General features: G+C 40.8%; 1 protein-coding gene across 6 annotated transcripts in view; it reads left to right on the top strand.

Moving 5' to 3' along the window:
- Sytl2 (synaptotagmin like 2) overlaps nucleotides 1-15,220 on the top strand; it is a 108,566-nt gene that overhangs the window by 73,401 nt on the left and 19,945 nt on the right. For 2 of the 6 annotated variants that reach the window (XM_029479599.2, XM_021166379.3), the window contains exons 7-11: nucleotides 402-1,205; nucleotides 4,538-8,233; nucleotides 10,094-10,195; nucleotides 12,500-12,553; nucleotides 13,764-13,811. In XM_029479599.2, coding sequence (XP_029335459.1) covers nucleotides 402-1,205; nucleotides 4,538-8,233; nucleotides 10,094-10,195; nucleotides 12,500-12,553; nucleotides 13,764-13,811 — 4,704 coding nt within the window. The remainder of the gene's footprint in view (nucleotides 1-401; nucleotides 1,206-4,537; nucleotides 8,234-10,093; nucleotides 10,196-12,499; nucleotides 12,554-13,763; nucleotides 13,812-15,220) is intronic. The other 4 variants (XM_021166385.3, XM_021166381.3, XM_029479598.2 and 1 more) reach the window with 3 other exon arrangements.

Raw genomic sequence — 15,220 nt, 5'->3', positions numbered from 1 at the left:
AAACATTCAAATATATGAGCCTGTGCAGGCCACTTTCATTCAAACTACCATATCACACAACACACAGACAAGCTATTTTGAAACATCTTTGTCATCCAGAGTAAATAGTTTACATCAGGGATCCACCCTTGGTGTTCTACATTCCATGGCTTTGGGCAAATGTATAATGCTGTGTATTGCCACTGTAGTATCATAGAATAACGTTTCTACTGTGGAAGTCATCTGTGTACTAACATGCAGGTCTGTAAGTGTGTTCCCCATTAGTTCTGCATTTATGCAGCCTCCCTTACCATCTTTAATATTTCCATAGTGCTTACTGGATGCAGACTAAGCTTAGGTCTCCTTTAAATTGTAGAGTTGCTTTCCACTTAATATAACACTTAATATATTTTAATTTTCAGGTGAGTTGTCAGAATCAAAAGAAAAGCCATCTATCCCAGATATACCATGTCAGCAGTTAGAGAAACCAAAGCAACCTGTATCCACGGAGCCTGAAAATGTGTCTCATACCAAAGCTCCAATCCCCAAAGCCAGAAAACTGATCTACAAATCAAATGACTTAGAGAAAGATGATAACCAGTCTTTTCCCAGACAACGGAGGGACTCCCTGAATGCGAGAGGGGCTCCAAGAGGGATCCTAAAGCGCAACTCCAGTTCCAGCAGCACGGACTCAGAGACTCTCCGTTTAAATTACAACCTTGATCCGAGAAGCAAAATCATATCACCTGGCCTAACCATCCACGAGAGAATCTCTGAGAAGGAACTTTCTTTAGACGACGACTCTTCCACAAGCTCACTAGAGCCATTAAAGCATGTGAGATTCTCTGCCGTGAAGAATGAACTTCCGCAAAGTCCTAGACCTGTTCTTGGCCAGGAAGTGGGAGAATTTACTGTTTTAGAATCTGACCAGCTGCAAAATGGAACTGAAGATGCAGGGGACATAGAGGAGTTTCAGAATCACCCAGAGCTCTCCCACAAAAAACCTTTGTCTCATTATCAGTTAGTGTCAAGCCCAAGCATTTCAGGAAGGGAAAGAGAACAGCTGATGTCTTCTGGATCTGCTCCAAGAGATGAGATCCCTTGTCATTCAGACATTCTACCCACAGGACCTCAGTGTGTTGAGAGTTCATCCGTCATCAATGGGCAACAAGATAAATCATCACATTTTACAAAGCTTCAATCAGAATTGTCCAAAAGCCCTTCCGGTAAGAGTTGTCATTGCAGGTTACAAAAGCTGAGTTCACCAGACAAGCTGGTGAAATGATCAGGCCAGCCATTCCTGTGGAAGATCAAGGTTTCGTTTAAGCATCCCAGCTACATTTCAAATAGCTGCCATTTGGTAGCTTTCCTAAATTATCACCATTGCCAAAAGAATCAGTGTCTAGCTTATGTTTAATATGAGTTCCCTTACAGTTGGTCCTAAAAATACAAGATGAAAAATAAATGAAATCAACCAGGTATGGTGGCACAAGCTTTTAGTTTCCCCACTTGGGAGGCTAAGGCAGGAGGATCTCTGTGAGTTCAAAGCCAGCCTGGCCTAGGTAGAGAGTTCCAGGCAATCCAGAGCTGCATAATAGAAAGACTCTTTATCTCTGTTTCAAAAAGAACAACAACAAACGAAATCACATGTACAAATAACAATGTTTTGAGTTAAACAAAAGTGAGTATAGAGAGTAAATATTACATAAACTCTAAAATGTTTGCACACATGTGAACACATCATTATTTACCAGTGTAAGGCTGCGAAACTAGACTTTGAGTACTTTTGAGGGAGTGAGCCTCAAACTACCTTCCCATGTCCCCTCTAGGTTTTTTGCATCATTCTTGGGCCTTGAAAAACATAAGTTGAAAATGTAATATTTTGTACGTTCTCCCATCTTGATTATGTCTTCATCTAATCCTGTGATTTGTGTAAAGTCTTAAGATTTTAAAATAGCTGAAATCAAGTTACCTCTTCTCTCGTTATCCTTAGGTTGACTCTGAAGAACTTTAGCTTAGCCCTGTAGCTTCATCCATGTCTGAGTCAGCCCACTCACTGAGACAAGGCTCCTTTGCTCTTTGCACATTTAAATTATTTGGATATAATAGAACTTCTTCTAAAAAAAATAACAAGTGCTTCTTCAAGTAATCAGATAATTCTTATAAGAAATTCCTAATGATTGACCAAACATTAGCAAACAGTCATATGGCACTTACTGAAATTAGTGGTTCTCAACTTTCCTAATTCTGTGATCTTTTAATATAGTTTCTCATGTTGTGGTGACACCCACCCCCCCACACACACACCATAAAATTATTTTGTTGCTACTCCGTAGCTGTAATTTTGCTACTGTTATGAATTGTAATGCAAATATCTGACGTGTAGGGTATGGGTCTGGGCCCACAGGTGAAGAACCACTGACTTAAATGTTTATCTTAAGGATGAAAAAGTCCAGGGATAATATTTCCCTTTGTTATACTTTATAAGGAGAAAGTGACAAGACTTCTTTGTTCTGAAACTACACCTGCTTCCTCCCAGGTCGTCCTTGTCATTTCTATTTAGTTATTTGTTCCATCAGATTTTACAATCATGATTATTTCAAGAAAATACTGTCAACAAAGCTCTTTTTGATAGGCTAATAGCCTTCCTGGTCTCAGAGAGTGCCTATATACACTCTATAGTCAAAGTATGCCCATTCACTAAGAGCCCTTTTCACTGTTTGACTATTAAAATAATCTATACAAGGTACTAGGACATTCAAAGAACTCCCTGTAAACTTCTGAGGGCTTGGCTTTAGTCACAAGAGTCAGTGCAATCAAGACTCAGCTTATGTTCACAGTGAAAAACAACACAGAAGAACTCTTCAGAGAGAAGGAAATACTACTTACCCTCCATAGAATTTTTGAAGAAATATTTTTATTTTAATATAACAACTTTGTATGTAAAATATTTAAGAAGAATCACACACATATATTTTAAAAAATACTCATTTGTGATATTGCTGTTCAACAGTAACTTTTGCTAATTTGTAGTTATACACCCTGCTAAAAATTTTAAGTATATATATAATTCATAAATTGTATTTATACTACCCTGACATTTTAAGATTTACTTTTAATTTTGCATAAGAGTATTTTGCCTGCTTCTATGTCCATTCACCATGGTCTGCATGCCAAAAGAGGGTGTCAAATCTCTGAACTGGAGTTACAGATGGCTTTGAGCCACCATGTGTATACTGTGAATTGAACCCAGGTTCTCTGGAAGAACAGCCAGTGCCCTTAACCACTGAGCCATCTCTAACCCCTACCCACAAGACTTCCTTATTTTAGCCAAGAGTTCATCACAAATGTTTTCCTCGTTATTAAATAGTCTGTAAATAGACATATACTCCTTTAAGACTTTCACAATTATTGTCAAATATTTAATGATACAATGTGTACTTAAGTAAGAAAGCTGATATCAGCTATGTATCAGTATTGTGCAAGTCTCATGTTTTTGCATTTAGTCAGAGTTGATTAAAATTAAAGACTGAATTTTATAAACCAACATGTTTTTATTGATCTGAAAGCGTGGCTGACTGTAAAACATTCAGCTCATCTTATGCTAGGAATGCTGCTCTCCCTGTCCTGGGCGGCTTAGCATTTTAAAGGAAAGTCCTAAACCTTGTGAGCCTTTACCACTAAGTTAAGGAAATACCTAATGAGTTCTTATAGAATGCGTGGGCCTTCTAATTAAGGCTCACAAGGAATCTAAACACCCTTCTTTAGAGCCCAAGCCGTTGCTTAGCTGACAACAAGCACTCAGTTCAGTTGACCTGGCTTACAGAATTTACTTCAGACAGCGGAAAAGTAGAAAGGGACCAAGAAGCAATGGAGGAGGCTGCTCTGATTAGAGGTCTAACACTCTAGCATGAAGCCCATCACCAGGACAGCTGTTAGTCAAGATTCCTGGGACCTGGCTTCAGAGAGTTTGATTTAATACATCAGGAGTTAGGCCCAGGAATGCGAAGATTCTCTTTTTCTTATCCAAGTGTTCTGGAAAGAATTCATTGTTTAGTCTTACTTGAAAGTTGTTTTTCTAACTCCTGAAATTACTTCAATTTGTGCTTCTTGAAGCTTCCCCTATGGCTATGACAGTCCCCTTTTTGGGTGGGCAAAGCCATAAAACCAGTATGTCATCCATTGCTGGACTTTCAGTTTTATGCAAATATTTGACATTGGAGAAGATTAGTACTTAAAATATAATGTGGAGCAGAATGCAAAGCTCATATGATTTTTAAAACATATTCCATGGACCCCAGTGAAAAATTTTAGTACCTATCCACACTCTTTGAAGGGGTCTACATTTGTCTTCCTCTCCTGTTACAAGGTGTTTTATTTTTTGGTTTTTTAGAATAGTTAATTAAAATTTCTTATACTAAACTCCCTAAAAGATATTGATATGGGCAGCGAATACTGTCTAAAGTGCCCTTTTTAGGAGGTATCAGAAGGTAGTATGAACGACTGAAAAATGGTCCTGTAACATTATCTAATTTAGAAAAGCCTTTCTGTGTTGCAGATGAACTGACTCAGTGTGGTGAGCCTGAGCCATCACAGACATCAGACCACAGTTTTAGAGACCATCTGCAAGGTAAGCCCCTTCTCAAGGCTCTCACTGGTCAGACATCCTCACACGTGGGTCCATGTGCTACACAGATAAGGAAGACAACTGATGAGTCCATATCTAAAGTCCTAGACTGGTTTAACCGAAGTTCTCATACAGAGGACAGTATGTCATCCCTCCAACATCTCCAAGGAATAGATCTCAAACAGCAAACAGACTCAAAAGCACAAGTTAGCAATGCCTTGATGACAGACAATACTTCTCTGAAAGAAGACGACTCAAAGGTCCCAATGCCCACTAAAGTTAAGTTGAAGCCTGTGAGGTCTGACCTTGCATTCCAAGAAGAAGGACATATGCTGGTTTCTGTAACTTGCCAAGATAGTGATACACTTCTCAAGTCTAACTCCGAGAATTTGTCCCAACAAGGCACCCCCAAGGAAGGTCCAGATACACTGCAACGATTTGAAAGCTACAGAATCCCAAGTCTCAGGAATGAAAACAAGGGTGGCAGCCAAGGTTTGGAGAGTACAGAAGGAGTGGGGACCCTTCCTGCAGACAGTGACGACCTGCTCAGGGCTCTGAAAAGGTCTGATTCAGAAGCCCAAGCCCCATGGAACACTAACCATCCTGAAAGCTTAGGTAAAGAGGAAACCAAATTCCATGTGCCTCCAAAAAGTAAGGGGAGCACACATATAAATGCAGACTCTTCAGTAATTGTCTTAGGCTCTACTTTGAAAGAGAAGACAGAGAGAAAAAGCAAAACTAAGAAGACTTCCCTCCTAAAACCTTCCCTAGAGACAGAGAATAGTGCATTATCTCTTGGGGCTGCCGACAATGGATCTTCTTGGAAGAAGCCTGAGGACCAAAAAGAAGCCAGTGAGGACCCCAAGAACCAAGTGCTGAGGGAGAAATACAAGCGAGTGAGCGACCGAATATCTTTTTGGGAAGGAGGCAAAGCTGGTGCTAAGTTAAAGGCATCACAACTCACATCTTCTTGCAGCCAGCAGCTTTCTGCTAAAGCACACCAGCCCAGGAAGTCACAAGTCACGACCCTGGGCAGTTTATCTTCAGGCCAAAGTGACTATAGTGAAGACACAGCTAAACCAGTGGTCTTTGATAAGGATGGCCAAACACCCCATCTCTCACGTTTTGATTCTTCAAATAAACCTGAAACAACCAGGCCCCTGATGTCAGGTCTATCCAAAAACCAAGCTGTAGGAAACCAGTCTGATAAAGTAACTCAATTTCAAACTATGGGGAATGAAACACACCTTTCTTTGGAGAAAGACAGACTTGTGATTGATAAATCAAATGGCAACTTCAAAGTTCTGTCCCTAAGAGAGAGAATGGATGAACCCAATACAGAACAAGTCTATAGTCACTCTCAGTTTGAGAATCTGAGAAAGTTTTGGGGCCTGGGAGCTAATGTAAACAATAAACACAATGATGAGAATAATACAGCAACAAATAGACAAACTTCTGTGCCACTGAACATCCAGAAATCCAAGGAGTTTAACACCATGAACTTAGCAAGAGAAAAGACCCATGAAGTAGAAGAAGAAAGACATTTAAGGCAGGGAAATGTTATAGCTGCAGAAGAGATGGAGAAATTAAACTTTAAGTGCATGCCTCAAGAACCACCAGATGAAACCATATTTCCGCAGAAAACACTCTCAATTGAGCCTTCAAAGGAAAAGGAAGGAAAAAATACAGAATGCTTTGGTACTCAGGTGATTAAAAAGGCTTGCTCAGAGCAAGAGATTCAAGAATCCATAGTGAAAACAAGCATTTTGCCTAAAGTCTCGAAAGACACATTCAATGACAGGTTACAGAAGTTGCTGGCAGAAACCACATTACCAGCAAGCCAGACTTCTGGCAAGGAAGTTCATGAACAGCAAGCACTCAAAGTAGGTGTGTCTGAAAACGGGACATGGCCTCAAAAGAAAAGTTTTGACAAGGATGAGGAAGAAGTCACAGGGCTCAGGAAGAGCCCCAAAGAGCCCCAAAGAAGAAATCAGCAGGACTGTAGTGTAGACAAACTCCTGAAGGAATCAACTAGAACTCCATTGAGTCCCTTACAATCCCCACTGGAACCTGTTACTACTAGACCCATCTCCCCGCTTAAAGATGACCTATTGTTTGAAAAGTGGATGAAAGAGAACCACAGTCCTTCAGCAGATCAGAGAGAGATAACGGCTCCTTTTCCACAGGGTGTTGGAATTTTGGCAGGTACAGATCTTATCCAGAAGGACAAACATTGTAACACAGAAGCTATGCTTCAGTTGGCTGCAGAAGGCTCTCCTCCATTGGCTCAGCTTTCCCATTCTTTTGATGGAGTTTCCAGTTCTCCAGCAGATACGTGTTTATCTTGGGATGCTCGGCTTCCATCTGAGAATGGCACGTTGCCTCCTCAGAGGGAAATTTCGGAGGCTATAGAGAAAGTTGTTCTTCCCTCCAAACCAGTAGGAACTGATGTAAATGCGGTGTTACAGAAGCTACTTAGAGAAGCTGGAGAAGTGGACACCAAGCTTCCTAAAAGAGAGCAAACAGCAGGTACACCCTCAAGTCCTCAGAGAGTGAGTCCCCTATGGCCTGCTCCAGACCCTGTTGTTCCAAATAAGGACTTACATTCTTTATGCACGGTTCCTGATACAACTCATGAAGGTCGGTCTCACCTATCTGCCAGAATGTCACCATCAGCACATGCCACTATGTCACCTACTTCTACTGTAACTCAGTATGGCCAGAGGCTACTTCAGGAAGTGGCAGAGACAGTGAGGGAAACAGTCATTCAGCCCAAGTCAGAGTGCCCTGAATTCAGGGCTGGCTTGGAAAAACTACTGAAGGAAACACTACAAACTTCCCTGTCAAAAGATGAAAAGGATACAGTGACTATTTCTCCATCAGCCTTAACAGGTAGCTGTGAGATGTCCCATCAACTTTCTTCTGAATTCCATCCTACAGAAATACAAGAAACTGTAGAGAAGGCTGAGGCTCCATCAGTAACTGAGAGTAGTTTTGATGTTGGACTTGAGAAACTTCTTAAAGAGATGTCAGAAGGACCTTGTCAGCTCCAGGCGTCAGGGAGAAGAGACACTTTGGAGAAGCAGCCTTCGCAAGCAGAGCAAGAAGGGTTCATGGGGGAAATACCCCATCTTTTTTTGGATGACCCAGGAGCCTCTAAAATGAAGGTTTCTTGTAGTGGTTTGGAATCTCAAATCAGCCAGTGTGATAAGCAATTAGGAGGAGATGAAGCTGTGACTGGCCCATTGATAGATGTCCAGGGTTACAAAAGTGGGTTTGAGGTCCCTGAATGCTCACAACTTCATGAAGACCATAAGATAGAGACCACTGAAACTATACAATTTGTAGAGGACAGAGGCCGAGAAAAGGTCATGACAGGAGAAACACAGGTTTCCCAGGAACCAGGCTTTGAAGAAGCTCCTAAAGAAATGAGTGTGTCCAGAAATAAGCACTCCGTTGTTCTCCTGGAAACAAAAGGAAAGGCTATAAAAACGAGGGAAGTTAAGTTGGTACTAGCAACACCATATAAGAGACAAGAGGAAGAGCAAGGGCCAGAGGCATGCTCCGAATCTGAGTTTTCAGATGGGAACACCAGCTCTCACCGGGAGAACTGGAGAAATACCTCCAGTGAGTGTTTGGGAATTTTTACTCCATGAAGAGTCTGCTTAATGAGATACATGTGCAAAGGGTGACTTTTTGAAGATTGGGGTCATTTTGATATTGTCCCAGAACAATATTCTTCTTTTTTTAGTTCTCTCAAACCTTTCTTAATTAGAAAAAGGCATTTTATCTATATTCTTTATTTGGATAATTTGAATAAAAACAGCTTTTCTCACAAGGCTGTGTTTCAGAATCATCTCATAGAATCTATTAAACTGTTAGATTCTGACAGTATTTTTAAATAACTTTTTTTTTTTAGATTAGCAAGATAATTTAAGATACTTAAAGCAGTTGTTTTCTTGAAACTAATTAAATTTTCTCAGCTGACACTCCTCACAGATGTCTCTAGTAAAAGTCACAGTGAGAAAGTACCACAAATGGACAGAAACTCAGCATTTACAGTCGGTGTGTTTTAGCACTGGTGCAGTTAACATCCAGGGCCAAACACAGGGCAGCAACTTCCCTTCCCGCAGATACCTTGTGCTGTGGGTTCCCTGCCCCATCCCATATTTCTCTCCTTTCTCTTTCCATTTTCCTGCAAGAACATTTCCCCCTTTCTCAAATATGTTTTAGCAAGATGAGACCACCTGATTCCACCTAAGGGTATTGCTTGGTTCTGCTGCCTTGGCTAAAGTTTGAAAGCCATTTAATCAATGGCTACATCCATCTGAGAGCCCTGGGGGGTTCTGCTTTCAACCCAGCCATAGAACACAGGGCTTGGCTTGACTTGATGTTGATCAACTCTTGGGCATTTTGGCAGAAACAGCCCAGAGCAAATTGGAGTGAGAAGTTACTGGATCAGAGCAATGAGGCAGAGAGGATGCTCTCTGGCAGGGTCATTTTAGCCAAAGCTGCTTAACAGCAGTTGCTCATCTTCCTTGTGGTTTGAGAGCGTCAGTGGACCTAGATGGGCTTTACTAAGCGGCTGACTCGTGAGGTGTCAGGGGTTTTTTCTTTGTTTGTTTGGGTTCTTTTGTTTGTTTGTTTGTTTTGCAAGCAGCTATAGCATCTCTTCTTGACCAGTGACTGAAGGATCCATATGGAATTCCAATCAACCAAGTTTAGCAAATGTTGCTGATTAAAAAAAAAAAATAAAAAAACCCAGAAAAGTGAAATAATTTCTAAAACTAAACATGAACAAGAATAAAACCATTCCACTAACCCAGTGGAGATATTCTCTTACAAAACTGCCCTTCAATTTGAATTAGGAGAAAAAACTGGCCCATATAAATCTGTACTTAGTAAGATATCAGTGTACTACAAGAATGGCTACACACATTGCCATTGTGTTGGTAGTTTTCCTGAATCTTGAGATCTAGGAAACCTACATCTGTTGATCTGAAGAACTCCCCAGCTCAACCGTACACAGATGTTACACATCTGAATCCTGTCTTCTGTGGTTTGCTGCTAACTTTTTGTTTTATGGCCCCAGAATTATTTCATGGCTGTCTTCAAAAACTAGAATGTTAAGTGTGAAGATTAAAAGTGTGGCTTGATAAATTATGTGCCTAAAATAGAAGTGTGAATAGCCCAGAGAGTGTGAATACATCAGAGAGTGTGAATTCCTCAGCACGTCTGTATTAGTGTGGTCACCTCAGTCCTATTGGTTTATGATCACAAATAACCAGGAAAATCTTTTTTGAAGGTCATATTGGTAGTGGGATTATTTCCAGTTCTTTGGTGAAGTATTTAAGAGGGAAGCAGGGTGGGGGCAGGGCGGGGCGGGGCTACTTTCTCTTTTCTGCCTACTGTTTCATTGCCCTCTGCTGTCTGGGGGAGCCTTTGCTTTGGTAGTGTGCAGTGTTCATCCGTTTTGTCTCATAACAGGTTCAGAAGAAGAGCACAGCCCTGTTTTGAAAACTTTGGAAAGAAGAGCTGCTAGGAAATTGCCTTCCCAAAGTCTAGAAGACATTCCATCAGATTCATCAAGTGAGAATAAAGTTTGTCCCATGGTCCACGCCTTCCCTAAGCTTACACATGCTTGTGTGCTTGCGTGCTCTTCTGTGGTCTCACTGCATGTTGGCATGCACTGGAGCCTCCAATGCAGCGGTTGGTCACAGAGGAGACGAGCCCTCCCCCTGTGTGCTCAAGCGGCTCGCTCTTCAGTGTCCGCAACTTTGCTTTTAAAATAATTCATGGTATTTAATGATGAGAAAACTAGATTTTCTCGAATTGTTAGATCCCAGTTTGAGTGTTTAAAAACACAGGGCTGGGGAGGTGGCTTAGTGGATAAGGTACATGAAGTACAAGCACGACTACTATAGTTTGTACTCCTAGGACCAACAGAGAAGCTGGTGGGAATGGCCACACGTCTGTAATCCCAGCAAGGAATGGGCAGAGGCAAGGGAGCCCCAGGGCAAGCACACTAGCTTGAGTAGCCATGTCAGAAGACCATGTCAGGTTCAGACAAAGACCATGCCTCAGTAAATAAGGTAGAGAGTGATCAAGGAAGACAGCCCATACCAACCTCTGGCATCCACAAGCATGTGTATACCTCACGTGTGTGCACACCAACATACATATACATATGCGAATATTCATACACAGTTCTCAGAAAAGTGCAAGTAGAGTTTTAAAGAATCATAGTACTAGTGGTTCTAGTGAAATCCGTACTAATAGCATCTATTGAATATTATGTTCAACAAATTGTCTAAGAATTTCTCCACAAGTACCTGCCCATGAGAGATGAATTGTTGCCTCCATTTTATAACTGAGGAAAATGGAATTTAAGAGGTAAAAATACCTTTAGTATTACCTAGCAGACCCAAAGCTCACAATAGAATACTGTCTACAGTATTCGCATATGACAGTAAATGCCCCATGAGATGGATTTAATTAGTCCCTGACTTCAGGAGCTTTTCTTACTCGTTTGTCACTTCCTTTCTACTCACACGCTCCTTCTGGTCCTGGCCAATGACTAACATGAAGTACTTGATGAGCACTGTTCCGCAGTCTGTCGCTTTAACTGCTGAAGGCAGGGAGGGATCTTTAGATATGGCAGAATGTCCTCTGGGACTTATCTGCCAGACTAGTGGATTTAGAAGTCATGGTCTCTGGAGTTTCGTTCCAACTGTTTCGAAGTTATGATCTGTCCCGGGGTCTCAGATGGCCATGAGAAATTTTGTTAAATAAAAATTAACTGCTGCCAAACTCAACTGATTGCTGACATTGTCTGGCTTAGAATCAAGTTCTACGAATTCACAGTTTGAGATTTTAAACTTTAAGGTCGGGATTTAAATAGAAGGGAAGAAAAGCTCCTCTCCCCCCAAACAATTCCTGAAATTCAGAGATTCCCAACTCAGAATGCAGCTCTAACCCTCCCGAGTTGCTGAGAATTTCAGGGTTGGAAAGGATCCTGAAGGTCACTCGTTTTGATTTTTCTCAGTATCAAAATTCCCTCTAAAGCCTCCTCAACAGGTGGCCAACCCCCATATCTGCCCGGATGCTTCCAGAAAAGGCATGTCCAGTCCTTTGTTGGACAGCTATGATTGTCCTTCATTTTTGTTAGTGATGGGCACTGAGGGAAAAGAAAACGAAAAAGACAATTATCCTATTTAGTAAAACAAAACAAAACAGAACAAGCCCCTCTTGTCTGAGAAGCATAGAGCAATTTCCATGATGCAGCTTTAAAGTACTCAGGAATGTATAGGGTTAAAAAAAAAGTCACAGTCAGCTGACGGGTATTCTTGCACTCTCTCTCTTCCAAATACCGATACCCACTCTCACACTAGCCTGCCAAGATTCCACTTAGCAGCTGGTCCCCAGTTGCATCTCTTAAGTTGGCTTCCCAAGCAAGCCTCCCAGAGGCACATGCAAACGATGATGCACATACACAAATATTTGTTAATGACCATAGGTTTGGGAAGGTGTTAGTCATGGCCAGAGTCTTACCCTCTGCAGAAGAATAGAAGGCTGCTTCAGCCCTGTGCTTTCCCCTGTTGTCAGCGGATTGCTTGCTCTGAGCTAACCCTCTAACCCTTGGGAGTCAGTGCACAGCAGTTTGCTGATGTGAGCCGCATCGCATCGGGCTGAAATGGAAACGCCTGCTAAGACACTGGCTCAAGTAGCTAATCTAAAGAGAAAGTATTTGGGGGAAGACATCTTGGTTGCACCCCTCACTGCATCTTGACTAATTGCTTCCAACTCCTCCGGGGAGCTTCCAGGGACAGTCTCATTGTTCTCTCCTCATCAGGGCTCAGCCCCATTAACCATTTGTTAATTTCTCCTGAACAGATCAAGCAAAAGTAGATAATCTGCCTGAAGAATTAGTGCGTAGTGCTGAAGATGGTAAATATCTTTATGTATTTGCATGTCTGTTTGTTTATTAAGTTCTGGGGTGATTTGGGCAGTCACTGGCATGCAGCTGTTGGGTAAATAGAAGAACGTCATTTGCTAGTATGTGGTGCGTAAGTTATAAAAGCATTCTGACATATTACATTTAATATTGCCTATATTCTTAAAGCTTCTGCTGGTGATAACATGAGGATCTCATCCGAGAGCCTCGGGAGGCAAGGGTTTCTATAAATAGGAAATCATATTTCTGTGGGTATGAGCTAATTCGTGTTAACTTTGACTTGCAGAACTTACTGAAGGCAGAAAGAGTAGAGTGGGATCTTGGGTTAAATTGTACTTGTATTTGATTTGCAAATCTCAACATTTAGATCTTTCTAGGCACAACTGAGAGAGTCTTTACTTCAAAGGAAAGGGCCCCAGGACCAGGGTAGATAAGCCTACTTATGATTATATAAACGAGTTTGGAATGACAGTGAGATTCATTGATTTCAAATATTAAGGAGCCAGAAGCTCTTGAAGCATGTCAATGGATTATATATTACTTTTGTTATAAAATTACCTGTCTAGTAGAGCCTTGGTGGGGGAAGGGCAGGAATGAGTCTTATCCTTACAGTTTAGCACTTAAAAAGCAAATGATTCATATTTGCTGACAGCTCTTAATTTTTGTAAGCTGGTCTTGCAATAATCATAAAAATGTGTACTTACTATGCAAAACACAGCATAAGACCTCAGAGGATATATATCTCATTAGGTTTTCTCATTTTATATTTATTTTCAACCACCTTGTTGAAAGAGATGAGAAAATAATTTTAGTCTTTATTTTGAAGATTAAAAAATACTGCTCAGAAAAATGAGGTGACCTTTTTGTAATCACGTACGTAGCTCATCAGTCGGCAAGAGAGCAGGGTGCCTGTGACAACTTGGATGCTCTTGGTCCAGTGGTTCCTTCCTATGTCCCTGCTGAGCTTGGGTAGCTTACAGGAAAGACAACTCAGGTCTCCTACCCTGGGTCTTAGGTTTTTAATTAAACGGGAGGCTTTAAAGAGGCTAATGAACAACCCCACTGAGACACGACAATGAGCTGAAAACCTGTCAGATGAACTCTGCAACTTCAGTTGTCAAACTAGCATTTGAGTTTGACTTTCATGTCTGTTTAATCCTTCATTGAACTGGTATTTATTCTCAATGTTACTCTTCTGGGTAGATCAAAAAGCTGACCGAGAACCAGATACAAATGAATGTATACCAGGAAGTGAGTAGCAGGACATTTCTCATAAATAACTAAACATTTCATACTATATAACATTAAATATGCTAATGAACTAATCCATTAATACCATAGCACTTATTATTACTATATCTCCGAAGCTTGCAAAAAAAAAAAAAACTATTTCATTCTGATAAGGGCATATTAAAAATAGTTTACTATGCTGAAAGAATATACTTTCACTGAAGGAGACTTGTGCATCTGAAGTTTACTTCTATTGTTAGTGATGCTACTAACTTCTCTTACTCTGTTCTTTGAATCTTTGCTCAAAATCAATTGGGCACATTTTTATCGTAGTTCACTTTTGTGCTGCATTATGCTATGCACTTCAGGTCTCTTTAACTTTTATATAACAGTAGTCAGAAAGCAACTTATGACTAATTTGGACCCCCACCCCCACCCCGACCCAGCCCCAAAAGAACTGTGCTTTGACAGTTCACAAACAGTATAGTTGGCTACCTCCCTGCATATCTATAAAGTAAATTTTTGTCGTGTTCAGGGTTTAAATTCTGAGGTTCTAAACTGGCTTCAAACAGTAAATATCCAATCTTTTTTTTTTTAAGTTAACATTTGAATCTAAACAAGATAAATACATACTTTTGCTACTAATGTCCAGCAAGTAATTTGTCACCACAAGAAGACGAAGATAATGTTTGTTCCCAGTTTCCAGTATAAAGACTAATTCTACATAGCTAGGATCACTGTCTTAAGGGCAAATTATATATTTAAAGTGGCTCTCTGGGGCTTGCCAAAGCATGCATGTATGTCTGCATGATTGTTAACACCCCTCTTTCATAAATGTAGATACTGGTGGTATGAAGCGATTGCTACCCATGCCTGCTTTTTGGTCCATAGTATTTTGTGTGGTAAGCCCCCCAAAGCCATTGAGTAAGCTAACAGGTCTCCTGAGGAGAGCTTTTCAGTAGAGGAGCCAGTAGATAGAGGAAATAATGTGCTGATGCTGAGAGTCTCTAATGTCTAGCTTGAAATCTGAGACTGCTCATGAGATCGTCCTGAAGGCCCTGAGCTTTGGCACATGACTTGACAAATTCTTAAGAGCTGCCTAGGAGAGAAAGCAATGCAGGCCTGGCTCTGTGAGTCTGCCACTGTCTGGCTGCTGCAGACAAAACAAGCTTCTAGCTGGGAGATGTTTATGGACAAAGAGACTTTTCCTGTTGCCTTCGAACTAGGATGTGCTAAAGTTTGGGCACCTGATTTTATGTTGCTGTTTGTTTAACATTTTGTTTGAGGCATAAAAACAAAACCCAAATGGACATATATCTATACCTCTGTTTTCATACATGGCCTAATAGATCAATTATATGTTGTAATGTAGGTAAATTAATTTCTTTAGCATTTTTAAAAAATGATTCTTACTGTCTTTTCATTACGAA

Source organism: Mus caroli, unplaced genomic scaffold (genome assembly GCF_978045245.1).
Source record: "Mus caroli unplaced genomic scaffold, Mus_caroli_1 scaffold_8, whole genome shotgun sequence".
NCBI lineage: Eukaryota > Metazoa > Chordata > Mammalia > Rodentia > Muridae > Mus > Mus caroli.
This window is presented reverse-complemented; position numbering and strand designations above follow the sequence as displayed.